The sequence below is a fragment of the Hoplias malabaricus genome, chromosome 10, assembly GCF_029633855.1.
Source record: "Hoplias malabaricus isolate fHopMal1 chromosome 10, fHopMal1.hap1, whole genome shotgun sequence".
Classification (NCBI taxonomy): domain Eukaryota; kingdom Metazoa; phylum Chordata; class Actinopteri; order Characiformes; family Erythrinidae; genus Hoplias; species Hoplias malabaricus.
The window spans coordinates 24,095,071-24,108,543 of record NC_089809.1 but is presented as its reverse complement, the minus strand read 5'-3'; the positions used below and the strand labels follow the sequence as shown (position 1 = coordinate 24,108,543).

The following is a 13,473-nucleotide window of genomic DNA, read 5'->3' as shown; positions in this document are numbered from 1 at the left end:
CTTCAGTCTGTAACATGCAAAGGTCTAACAGCATGATGACCATCACACTAAATCTGTGAGTAATTAACCATATAGTTTCATCTGAAATAACTGGGCTCCAGCACTCTCTAAGAACACAATGGACACGAACATGTTACTTAACAATTCGATTTTTCAGCTTTTGCGTTTTTTGTTTGCATACTGTCTGATAGGAATGAACATACAAACTATAACTCTAAAAACAATTAACAAACCTGTGCATTTCTGATGCAAACCCAGACATGCTTTGTTGCACATATCCAGATTATGTCTAGATTACGTTCATCAGTCATAATACAGCAAAGCATAAACGTGTCTTTAAACCTGCCCAATGACGTTTTATGTTTAAACCAGATTTATTTACACGACCAAGCCATAGGTCTTCTCAAAAACGGGTACTCCAGTAAGAGTAAGAAGACTAATCTAAGTAGAACTATTGTAGAGAACAGCTTACCTGAACACCATAGGGTCGCCAACAGCACCATATACAGAGCTGCCCTGAGTTCATTCCTGTTTAACATGTTCGATGCAACACGAAGGAACGTACAGCTCGGCGAACAGTGGTTTTGGTTTTATGTGGATTCTTTGGACGAGGCTGGAAAAGTACACCCAATCACGCCTGAACGGATTGACTGTGTAATTGCAGAGTAGGCCAAACAGATAAAAGTATTATCTTATTAGCCATTCATCGCGGTCAGCTGTGAAAGTGTAGCGTGTAGCTTCAGCACGTGGCCTTTATAGTGAATATTAATGAGTGCAGGTGTAGATTACTGCTGCAGACTAAAAAGACAGACTCTGGGATTTTTATCATTAAGAAATTTGCCCCGTGTATGGACAAAATATATCAGTTAATCATATTTTACCTGAAAATTTCAGTATGTTCATTGTGGGGCAGACGTTTGCTCTGTGTGCAACTCGTTTATTTTCACTTGCAACACGTATAGTACCTGGGGCACAGCTGTGCATCTAATAAAAGGTCTGTTAAACACTAAATGCATTGTGATACACTGGCGGCACACAACGCTGGTTTTGGGGGTTACACCCAGTTTGGGTCACTGTGAGTGGTTTGTTCTCCTCATGTTTGTGAGAGTTACCTCCAGGTGCCAGGTCCACAAGCCATAAACATGTTTTTAAAAAGTGTGTGATGGACTAGTGTCCTGTCTAGTGTGTTCTTACCTTGCACCCTTTAATTCCATTTACACCCCAGACCCATCACAACCCTGAATAGGATTAAATTGTAACAGAAAATGAATTAATGATTTAACACTAAAGTGCCATAAGTCTGTCTTGATTGAGAAATCTATAACATTATTGAAAATTATCATTAAATAATCATTATTTATTTTCTTAGTTTTAAAGCACCATTTGCCAAAACTGAATCCCTCTGATATACATGGGCTAAATTGGAAATGTGAGGGAGTTGTGTATTTAACATTCTACAGTTCTTAATTTAATATGGCATTGTCTAGAAATGATTAATTCAGAAATGTCAGTCTTTAAGATTAACAATGAACATGCTTATGAGAAGTTATATCGGATGGGGTGGTGCTTCGTAATCTTTCTATTATTTTCTGTGGGCAGGAATATCAGAATATCTTTGGTGTAATATATATATTAAGTAAAAACAAACAAATGAACTATCATTACACTGTATGCTATGTGGCTGACTAAAATATAAAAAGCTCTGATTGGATTGACACTGGGCATTATGGGGAATGTAGTGCCTTATAGTCAACTAATTCTCCTAAAGTGCAAGTAGGAACTTTATTAAAACAAACCAAAAGTCTGGGGGCTGGGTGTATTCCACAAAGCCGTTTTTTTTCTTAGAGAGCCAGGTGATTTAAGCCCAAAGTAGTGGATTGTTCAAAGTCCTTCTGGCCTTTTTCTGACCATTTCTCAATCTACTAAAAATAACTAAAGCCCTATGTCAAGTATATCTACTAGGGAAAAAAAGCTTAAGTGAATATTTTTCAACTCTATTCCTATTGGACTGGCTTGACTTTGGGCTTACGTTATCTGGCTAAACAGAGAAATTCTACTTCGTGCAACAGCACCCTGTAGCACGTTTATCCCATGTGTACAAGCTGCGGCTTAAGCTGAGAGGGGCGGGGCTCTGACGCCGGGATGAAAGGGGTCTGCCCAGCTAAAGTGGGCGGTTCTATTTACGAAAATGGGCGTGACTATGAGCCACGGAAGGAGCTGCGCCGGAGTCGGTCAGAGCTGAGTTGAGTCGCTGGGTTTATCCTCTTTAAGCAGGACGGCTTTCAGACAGAAATGCGCTCGTCCTTGTACTGCTGCAGCATCTCACACACATCTACACACAGCCGTAGTGTTCAGAGTAAAACGTGGTAGCAACAATTCTGTTTAAATCACTGATTTAGCTCGAGAAAAATGGATCAAGAGGAGTTCGAGGACATAGATTCACCTGGACAGTGGCAGAATCTCTATAATGTGAGTTTACCCACACGGTATCTTATTTTAAAAATCTATATGTCCCTTTCAGTCTGATTTTTTAGCCTACATTATGGATTTACGGTTAATATTAAACACTCAACCGACTAGCTGTTAGCCTTGCTGTGGTAGGGAGATTGGGAGTGCGCATGCGCTTGATACCTAGAAACGGTGATGATCTGAAGCTATAGCTGGTTCCGTAATCTCAAATATAGTTACAGAATACGCACAGATTACCGCATTTAGAGTCTGCTTCCTTTAAACAGCGCGGCGGGCAAGGAATGTGGAATAATGATCTACGGGCATCGAGTTGTCTTGTTTCTAAAGCCATGAAAAATAAAATAAATAGAAATAGCCGCTTTCTTTGTACACTGCATTATATCCGCCGTGTGTGAGGGAGAGGTTTTGGCACATGTGGTCTACTAAAGTTACATGTTTACTTTGAGCATTGGCAGCAGCGTGAACTGAGAGCAGTGTTTAATTTCATGAACACGTTGGTTCACTATCACACAGCGTTCAGAGCTGCTCTCACGCTTCCTGTGAAACGTGCATTGATATGTTTTCTGAGAACTGAAGGGGGATTTCTTCAGAATAGTCTCTCTCTCTCTCTCTCTCTCTCTCTCTCTCTCTCTCTCTCTCTCTATTTATTAAATTCTCCTCAGCACTGAACTCACTGCCAGAATTCTCCAAGAGACTTGCAGTCAGGATTTCATTTTTCAACACTTAAAAATAACATTATTAATGCCATAGTCTAGACTACATAGAATTTTTAGTGGATAGTAATTTATCTAAGACTTAGGCTTCTTCTAGTTCTGGGAAACCCTGGTGTAAATGTTAGGCTCCCCCAGCAGGCTGTGTAGGTTAATTTTGTTGTGTACATTTTAACATATTTTTAATATAGCATGTCAAGTATGCGCAGTTTTTTCCAGATTAGCTTGCAGGGCAATACAAGCAAAACATTTAATATGTATATGTGTGTGTTTGTTTTTTATATGTTTGTCCAGTGTAGCTATATACAGTTTTATTTGATGTAGTTTTGGTCATGTTTTACTGTAATGTTTCATAGATTTTATTATATTTATTGAGTAAGGTTTTGCTGTTTTAAATGTTTTAGATTAATATTAGTACTCCATGTTTTGAGATTTACGTATTTTAGTTAATTTTTTAAATTTCATTTAGTTAACTGGTTTAGTTACACGTTGGCAGAAATGACCAGCTTGTATTTAATTTCTTGTTTATAACTAGGAAATCCGTAATCAGTCTCAAGAGTGTTCATTCAAAGTGGCAAAATTTCCAGAAAACCGCAACAGAAACAGATACAGAGATGTCAGTCCATGTAAGTGACTTAACATTAAACTACAAAATTATAGTATTGGGTAGTATTGTCTGCAAATACAATGAGAGATGGCAGATTGAGTGTTTTGCTTGTTTTTATTTATATCTAAACAATATCTAGGAAAGTACATTTATAATATTTAAAATCCACAATAACTCCTTGTTTTTCTTAGATGATCACAGCCGTGTGAGGTTAGAAAATTCAGAAAATGACTACATAAATGCAAGCTTAATAAGCATGGATGGTGCCCAAAGAAGCTACATACTAACACAGGTAAGAGTTTCCCATATAACTGGTATATAACCTGATTATATATACCAGTCTAGAGAATGCGTCCTTTTTAAAACATGAACAATTCCTTTGAATTTATTTTCTCTGAACGAGCTTCAGTTTATGATTCATGTTTCCCTGTAATGTTAATGTGATAATCAACTCTCAGAGGCCAAGTCATATTCATTATTATATAAAAGACAAATACTGGGTCAGAAATTACAAAAGCTGCTAAAGTAAACGTGGGCTTTCATTCTAATAGACATTGACTGCATATAGACACAAACACATTTATGTATTTGCAGATTTTTTTTCTTTCCTTTTTCTTTTCTTTTCTTGGTGGATTCCTGTTGCCAGAATTAAAAATGACATTGCATATTTAAGCATAAATGGCCAGTTGGCTTATTAAAAATTATGATAATTTGATGATATATGATGTATGATAATAATTTGATGATGTATATTATAGGTGATGATTTTATATATCATTGCTATAGGTGATGAAGTTATTCAAATAAGAGATGTTAAAATTTCCTATGCCTTTTGATAACATAGCATCTTAATGTAACAGTGTTTAAATCTTTATTTCTGCCTGTATTTTTTACCCGACTTGGTAGTCATAGTCAACTGGATTTCTGGCTTGTTATCTGAAAATAAGATAGAATAATCCTAATGTAGAAAAAAATATATGGTCTCAAATAACTTTAAATCATGAGGCCATTCCTTGTGTTACTACAAAACCACTTTATTTTAAAGTTTATGTTATAAAAGACTTTGAATTAATATACAGAAATGCCTCTAAATATATTTTGATCCAAAATGTTTTTGTACAGTGTTAAAAACAGTAAATCTTACTTTAAATAAACCAACCAGTGTTTATTATGATAATGAATTTATCTTTCAGATGTTTAACATAACGGCAGAAAAAATGTGATATTGAATAGATGTTTCATGTAAATACACTAGCGTTATTAGTGGGATATTAAAGTTTTAATATTTTTTGATCTGTGCTTTTTTTTTACACACTATATAAATCATGTAAGCTTACAGCTGTATTTTCCAATGTTTATACTATATTACAAGTATTAGTTTCCCAAAGACCCAGCACAAATTGCTTTTAAAAATGTTTCTGAAAATGGAAAAATAGTCTGACTTCTGTACATAGTGCTGTTTTTCCATTGTCAGTTTGAGCAGTCTATGTAGTTAATTACATTACATTGTTTCTGATACACAGGGACCCTTGAGGAACACTTGTGGTCACTTCTGGTTAATGATCTGGGAGCAGCGCTCCAAAGCAGTCATCATGCTGAACAGAGTAATTGAAAAAGGCACTGTAAGTGAAGACTGTTTGGAGTGTATATATATTCATTGCTTACCTGCATGTTTCTCTACATGTCCAAGATTGGCACATGCCTAATATATTTGTGTGTTTATATTTGATAGGAAAAATGTGCCCAGTATTGGCCCTCAGAGGAAGAGAGGCAGATGAATTTTAGTGACACAGGGTTTATGGTGTTTCTAGTGTCTGAAGATGTCAAATCATATTACACAATAAGGGTGCTGGAGCTTCAAAACACCCAAGTAAGATTTCATTTTCAAAATTGTTTTAAATATCAGACTCTGTTCTCTTCATTCAGTGTTTAACAGTTTCATAAAATTAACACCGATTACTTTTTTTTTTTAAATGTCAGTGTGCATCCAGAATGTAATATCTGATATGTTTCAAACTAACATTGTGTTCATAGTGTCAAAACATAAAGAGGATTGGAATTGTGTTATTCTCAGACCCATAGTGCAGCATTGAACATTTAACATTAAATGAACACTAATAAGGCAGCACAGTGGCGCAGCATGTAGTGTCGCATTCACACAGCTCCAGGGACCTGGAGGTTGTGGGTTTGATTCCCGCTCGTGTCTGTGTCTGTCTTTGAGGAGTTTGGTGTGTTCTCCCCCAGTCCGCGTGGGTTTCCTCCGGGTGCTCCGGTTTCCTCCCACAGTCCAAAAACACACGTTGGTAGGTGGATTGGCGACTCAAAAGTGTCCATAGAGATGAGTGAATGTGTGATTGTGTGTTGCCCTGTGAAGGACTGGCACCCCCTCCAGGGTGTATTCCCGCCTTGCACCCAATGAATCCAGGTAGGCTCTGGACCATCCGCGACCCTGAACTGGATAAGCGCTTACAGATAATGAACGAATAGACACTAATATATATATATATATATATATATATATATATATATATATATATATATATATATATATATATACACAAAATCTATTCAAAGTGTTTCTTGCAGTAATAACAATATTGTTCTGTTCTTTTTAGACAGGAGAGAAGAGAGACATCTACCACTTCCATTACACCACATGGCCTGATTTTGGTGTGCCTGAGTCCCCTGCATCGTTCCTTAACTTTTTGTTCAAGGTCAGGGAGTCGGGCTCATTAGAGATTGAAAATGGTCCTGCTGTGGTCCACTGCAGTGCAGGGATCGGTCGATCTGGAACATTTGCACTGGTAGACACCTGCCTTGTCTTGGTAAGATCCTTTCCTCAAAGTTGCCTTGATTTTTAACTAAATGTGCAAAACTGACACAGCTTTGTGTAATAAGAAGTTTGGGGTCTGTGATTACTTATATGATTACTAATTAATTAAATGTCTACTTCATTATTATTTCTGGGTATAAAACTACACTGTTATCTTTTTTTCCCCCAAGAGAATTGTTTAAAAGTTTGATAAATTCAGATAATTTAGGGAAAAAAAGTTTTTTTTCTAATGTTTTGTTTTATAATAATTTTGATCTCTGATTAATAATCCTAGACAATCTTAGTCTTACATTTAAAACTGATGTTTGGTGTTCTGCAGATGGAAAAGAGGGCCCCATCTTCAGTGGATATACAGAAAGTGCTACTGGACATGAGGGAGTATCGCATGGGTCTCATCCAAACCCCAGACCAGCTGCGTTTCTCATACATGGCCATCAAGGAAGGAGCCAAGTGCATCTTGGGAGACGCCACTCTACAGGTAGTATGATATTGTGGACATTGCTATGTTTTGTCTCTAATACAAATATGCAGTTTTCTTTTTAATGACAAATCTCAGAAAGAGCCTCTAAAGCTGTGCACATTCGGTATTGTTTAATATTTTCTTTTTGTACTGCAGCAACAGTGGCAAAAGCTGTCTAAAGAAGACACTGAGCCTTTTGCTTTCATGAGGTCGGCTCCAAGGGACAATGCAAGGCAAACAGATAAATTGAATGGTCAGATGGAAGAGCCAGCAGAAGGAGATCATATAGAGGAAGAGCAGCCAATGGAGCTAAAACCAGATAGGTGTGATCAAGTTTTTCATTGAAACTTCACCATCTATCAAAAGTAGTGTTCCTCAAAGCATGAATTTTGTGTTAGAGAAATGCTTGTGGTTTATGGATAAACGTGAACCAATTATACAAAATTTAGAACAGTTCCCTGGGGTCTTATTGAAATAGCTGTTGATCAAAATACAAGGAACAAACAATGCAGCACATTTCTTACTCTGTCTAAACAGCCATCTTCGGAATGACCAGTTTTTGCATCTTTCCTATAATTGAAAATGTGCCACTGTTTAGTTCAGCACAAGGGCCCAGGAGTGAGGAAAGAAAAGCAGAAGCTCTGTTTTTTAGCCATTTCCACATTAACAAATCAACTGAATCAAATGCTTTCACGATTAATTGTTCTCAGTAGTCTGTCACAACACAAGGCACTAATCTGTAAAAAAACATCTTTATAGAGAACATGCTTAAAATCTGTGTTTATTGTTTATCATTAGTTAGTGTTTCTAACTGAATTTTTAACCTTACAAGAATCAGTATTTTTTACTCATATTTGGAGAAGCTCTATAGCATTTGTACTTAATAATAAAAATGCTCTTCACTTCCACTGCAGCCTGCGCAAGAGGCATCGTGAGGAGCGGATAGCCAGCACGGCAAAGAAGCTTCAGCAAATGAAACAGAAGCTGAATGACTCAGAGAAGAAGAAAGAGAATTGGCTGTACTGGAGACCCATTCTCTTAAATGTAGGAGCTGGGGCAGCTGTAGCACTGGGACTATTGATGTGTTGGGCTTTCCTCTCTCAATGACCACACATCAACATACAACAGACTTTTTTCACTGCTGTGTTTTTGTATTTTTTTTGTTTTTTTCCCACACTGGGACCCCAGTCGAAGAACTCTGTCTGATAATGACGCTTGGATTTTTGCAAGCCAAAGATGCTCACCAGTCCCTGGTCCATGGAGAGGGTTTTTTGTTGGAAACTTTTTGGATATTATGCCTGATTTCCTGATTGTTATATTTTACATTATCTACTTCTGTAATTCCATAACTGTTCAAGTACTTGACCTCAGACCTTAAAACATGTATGCCGTTAGGAAAGTCGATCCATTAGAATGAGTACATTTAGATGGGTGTTAGTTCCAGAATCATTTCACAGCACTCTGCTTTGGTATTCATGTCCTAAACATTGGATAAAATGTGCATTTATTTGTGACTTACCAGGGAAATGTATCCCTTTCATTTGGTCAAAAGCCAGAATTTGTTTCCAGTCACAGTCTTTATGTTCATATCTCAGGTGTTTTTAGTAATAAACTGACAATAGAATATGTCGCTGAATTTTATGGATGGGTTATGCCCAATTTTGAAATAAGTATGTATGTAGTGGAAGACCTATTGCTCAATAATTTTTTTTTTTAATTCCGAGATCTGATTGCTGTAGAAGAAATTATAAGATTTGTGGGCCAGGCCTTACTCCTTCAGTGTACTTTTTGTGAGTTTAGATGTTTAGCCCAGATTTAGACTACATGAAGACACTGCACACTTAAGAGTTCTATCTGGATACAATACTTTACCCCATCAGATGGTAGTCATTTTATCTTTTATTATACTGCTAAATAACCAAGATGGATGTAGCAATCACTTTTACACATGATGTAAAATGGATGAGTACTTTGTATTCACTTGAGTATGCTTGTCAATTTGGTTAGTCAAGTCCCATGATGGAAAAGGTCAAATAAATTAATAAATACAGGGTTAAATAAAAATAAGTCTGTAGCTCCTGTTTGCTTTATAGGGCTGTAAGATATATACAAAATTATACCGTAGACATTGAGGAACATTTTGTTTTTCTTTTGTGCTGTATCAAACATTGGGTGGTTTTTTGACAATGACATTTTTTTTTTTTGGGTTGAACTATATTTCTGGTTAAGGACTAATGTCAATCCCAAATGATATACACTATAAATTGATGACATCATCGAATAAAGTCTAAATTTGTAATAAATTTTAATGTTGTTCTTTTTTGTTTGTAAATAATTGCTGCAGGTTTCCTTGATTTCTATTGGTGAAAAGCCTGAGGCACAGTTACATGTTGAAAAATGTAAAAATTTGTTGACAGAAAGGAGTATCATCCAAGTGTCATCCAGTTTGCTAGAAGGCATTGTTTGCATGTGTAATACCAGCACAACTGTCACTGACAATATTCAAGTTACTCACTTCCAGAGTTGTACTCCAAATGAGTCAGTATATATACATGAATTTATCGCTAAATCCAGTACATTCACTACCCAATAGGTTAATGCCACATAACCTCAAAGCTCGTCTTCCTGCCTTTGATGCTTCCAACTCTTACACAGTAAACTGCTGTCTAGCTTCTGGTCAGTTTCCTCTCACTATCTATCATTCTCAAGTTAAATTATGATGTGTTACAAGCCATGTCTTAACCTGAATGATTTTACTGAAACTCCCTCGGCTAGTGCTTTGCAAATTATCTTTGACTCTGTTCTACTTTACAAACTTCAGTTCATTTTGAACTTCAACAGCCCCCTCCTCCCTTACACCCGCTCATCTCATCACATAACACCCATCCTCCACAATATCGACTGGCTTACTGTAAAATATCGCATTTGCATCAAAATCCTACTGCTCATGTTTAAGGATTTTAACAGCCTTCCTCCTGCTCTGTCTCATCTCCTTTCTCATAACAAGCCCACTTGTTCTCTCAGGTTATTTTTAGCAGGCCTTCTAGCTGTTCTCTCATCTAACTTTCAGACATTTGGCGAGTGAGCCTTCTCCAGAATTGTGTCATGTTTTTGGAATTCTTTCCCACTTGTGTTAGACTATATAGTTCTCTATCCATATTTAAAACTAACCTGAAAACTCATTTGTTCTTACTTGCCTCTAACCAAACAAAAACTCTCTATTTTCTCATCTGATGCCTCTGTTCTATTCCTTACCTGCTTGTTCTATGCATCAGTATTGTATTTTCTGTTTGTAATTAGACTGTGATGTGTTCTTGTTTTGTAAGTTTCTTATTTCTAAAGCATTACATAAATACAATGTATTTGTTATTGTAAAATACACATTTTTTATTATATCGAATATATTTTTATCAGGTCTCTGCCACAAATTACAGAACACACTGATATATATATATATATATATATATATATATATATATGTAAAACTTTGTTTTCCAGTGAATGACTTACACCAGGAAAACTGCCCATATCTCTCATGTCCTCCAGCAACTTCACTGCTCTCTGTTACAATCTGTATCCAGTTTAAAATTCTCATCACTACACATAAACGGCTTTATGAGCTTGCTTACACAACAGTCAACAGATGGAACCAGATCCTCCAGGGTCACTGGCCCTAAACACTGAAATGAACTACTTCAGCAGCTCTGAGCAGAAGTGTGTCCTCATTCCAAAAAAAAAAAACAAAACAAAAAATATATATATATATATATATATAAACATCTTTACTAGTGCTTCTCAAATTCTGCACAAAATAAACTTTGTTTCCAATGAGAAGAGACATCTACCCAAAATACATACATAAATACATAAGAATAAATATAAATCACTAACAAATGCATTCTTGAACTCATTGTAATGTGAGAGTTTTGCACATGTTTGTTATGATACACTTGAATGGTGTTTTTGTTAGGATACATCAGTATGGGTATAAAATTAGTACTGAATACATCAGTACTCACTATTTACCCTTACGTTGTATTTACATTAACTACTGTCTGAACTGTGTTTGTGAGTGAGACTCCATGGCGTCTCAATGGCGAGTGGGTCAGTTCTGTTGGATTTTGTATCAGTTGATGACATCATCACTAAATCTGCCCAGAGCCTCAGAATTCAAATCAGAGCACACCGACTGAGTTGACACAGCTTTGTAATTTCTGACATAACTGTTTAGGAAAAAACCCAGCAGAGTAATTATTTTTCTGTAATTTCACTAGCTAAAACTTTTATATTTGATGCTTTAAGCAGCCAAGCCATACACAAGCTGGAATTTTAGAGTTAGGAGGAAAGTTTAAAATATTAATTAATTTATGAAATTCTGTTGAATATAGATAGTAAATTGTAGAAATGTATTTATGGGCTGAAAATCTATAGAACAGAGTCTGTTGCTATGCAAATAACACTCTTAGAAGGAAATCATTTAGACCTAGCTAGAAAGCTAAAGATGTATAAATCTAAACTGTAACCTAAGCTAAATGGAATATAGGTCCCCAGAACTTAGGAACCGTAAAATATAGGGCCCTGCAAAGATTGAATATTGAGGGGCCTGGGCAAATAGGCACCAATAAACATTTAGAGCCCTTGGAACATAGGGCCTGGGAAAACAGTGCCCTTGAGAAATGTCCCTGAAAACAAAGGAAATAAGGTCCTCAATATTTATGGCCCTTGAAATATAGGGAGTTGGAGATTAAGATGATAGGACTCCGGGGCCATGGGTTCCATTCTCACACAAGTAGTAGTAGTAAATAGTGGTAGTACACTGAAAATATATTTTTATTAACAATAATAGACTTACACCACAAAAGTGAACTGAAATATTAGGGTCTCTTGAATCCAGTAGATATTTTCATGATTCTTATTGGGACTGTTTACTAAGATAGGAAACAGGAAGAAATGGAGGAATAGTGAAAGAAGAGGAAGAGGAGAGAGAAGTTGGAGGAGAGTGAGAAAGAAGAGCAGTAGTTCACAATCAGCACAGAAGATGAGGAAAAGGGGTGGAGCTCCAAGGAGAGATCCTCCTCTGAGTCCTGTGAGCATGTTCCATCAGAGGATGTTTTATCATCTGAAGATGGGGGTTTCACTCCAGGATGATGTGGCTGATTATTTGCTCCAGAAGAATGTTATGTTTGGGGCTTCTTCAGCTGAGGAGAATATTTTGTTCAAGGAGGTTTTGTATGAGGATGGTTTGTTTGAAGATGATTTTTTTGTTTGAAGCTTTTTCTTCCAAGCAGTATTTTTTGTTTAAGGAAGGCATTTGCCTGGAGCTGGAAGGTAAACCAGAGGAGTCACAGAGTGATCACAGGGACAGCAATGACCCTGAGAGCACACTGGGAGGTGAGAATCATGGCATTAAATAGAATTTTCATATGATGTAGCATGATGTGATGAAAGAATCTTGAGCTGTGTGGTTCCTATCACCTCACTGTGAACAATTCTGAATCTGTTTCTTCAGAGCCAAGCAATGAATATCAAACCTGGACCTTGTTTATGTTTTTCATTCTTTAATTATTCAAATATGTCTGAAATTTGTTGGAGATCTCCTTTAACCCTTTCTCAATTCTGTAGAGGGTCTGGAACAGCAGTAAGAGGAGAAGGCTTTTCCTCAGTGTTTGGTGGCTTCCACAGAGATAATAAACTGCCTGTAAATGACACACATAAATAACACTTCAGTACTGTGATGTTACAAAGCAGTGGTCAGTCACTGGCTATGTTTGTCTCTTCTTGCAGGTGGCTATTAAACACATCCCTACCAATCATATGATTCGCACTATTGCTCTACTGTGATAAATTTATACAAATACACTAACTGTTCTTTTAATCCTTTGTTCAGCTCAGCAGCCCATTAGTGTCTCTGGTGTCAGGTCTCAGGTTAAAAAATGATTAAAGGAGTACTGCACCAAAAAGAAAATAGCAGTGTGCATCTGTTGTATACATGTCTACTGATGTCTTCTGCTGTCAATATATCCCATAGACTTAGATTTTCTAGTTGAAAGAGTAGAAAAACTGCCTTCTGATGACATATCTTGAAGTTGGGAGGAGTTTTAGAAAAACAGGAAGTGCTGTGAGGTAGATTCCGGAGGCTAATGGGCTAATGTACATAGATGACAGATATGTAACATTATAGCTAAGAAAGCAAAATATGGAGCTCCTAGACAGAAGTCTGTCTGTGGTGGGATGTGAAGGAGGACTATGTCTAATAATCAAATCAAATCAGATCAAATTTATTTGTATAAAACTTTTTAAAACTGATGCTGTCACAAAGCAGCTTCACAGAATTCCGGAAAGACAAAGTTTTGACATGAAATGTAAAAATGTAAAGAATGTAAAAATTGATACC

General features: G+C 36.6%; 1 protein-coding gene across 1 annotated transcript; it reads left to right on the top strand.

The window, feature by feature from the left end:
- The first annotated feature begins 2,231 nt into the window (after positions 1–2,231).
- Positions 2,232–9,360, top strand: ptpn2a (protein tyrosine phosphatase non-receptor type 2a). Its single transcript, XM_066683940.1, has 9 exons — positions 2,232–2,469; positions 3,715–3,805; positions 3,978–4,078; positions 5,310–5,408; positions 5,519–5,656; positions 6,402–6,611; positions 6,939–7,097; positions 7,236–7,402; positions 7,994–9,360. Exons 1-9 carry the CDS (start codon positions 2,410–2,412, stop codon positions 8,184–8,186), a joined length of 1,218 nt encoding a protein of 405 aa, XP_066540037.1. The 5' UTR covers positions 2,232–2,409; the 3' UTR covers positions 8,187–9,360.
- Positions 9,361–13,473: the final 4,113 nt, after the last annotated feature.

Coding starts and splice junctions, on each gene's coding strand:
- ptpn2a (XM_066683940.1), top strand. CDS start 2,410: ATGGATCAAGAGGAGTTCGAGGACATAGATTCACCTGGACAGTGGCAG. Junction 5,657..6,401: donor TGGAGCTTCAAAACACCCAA/GTAAGATTTCAT, acceptor TGTTCTTTTTAG/ACAGGAGAGAAGAGAGACAT. Junction 7,098..7,235: donor TGGGAGACGCCACTCTACAG/GTAGTATGATAT, acceptor TTTGTACTGCAG/CAACAGTGGCAAAAGCTGTC.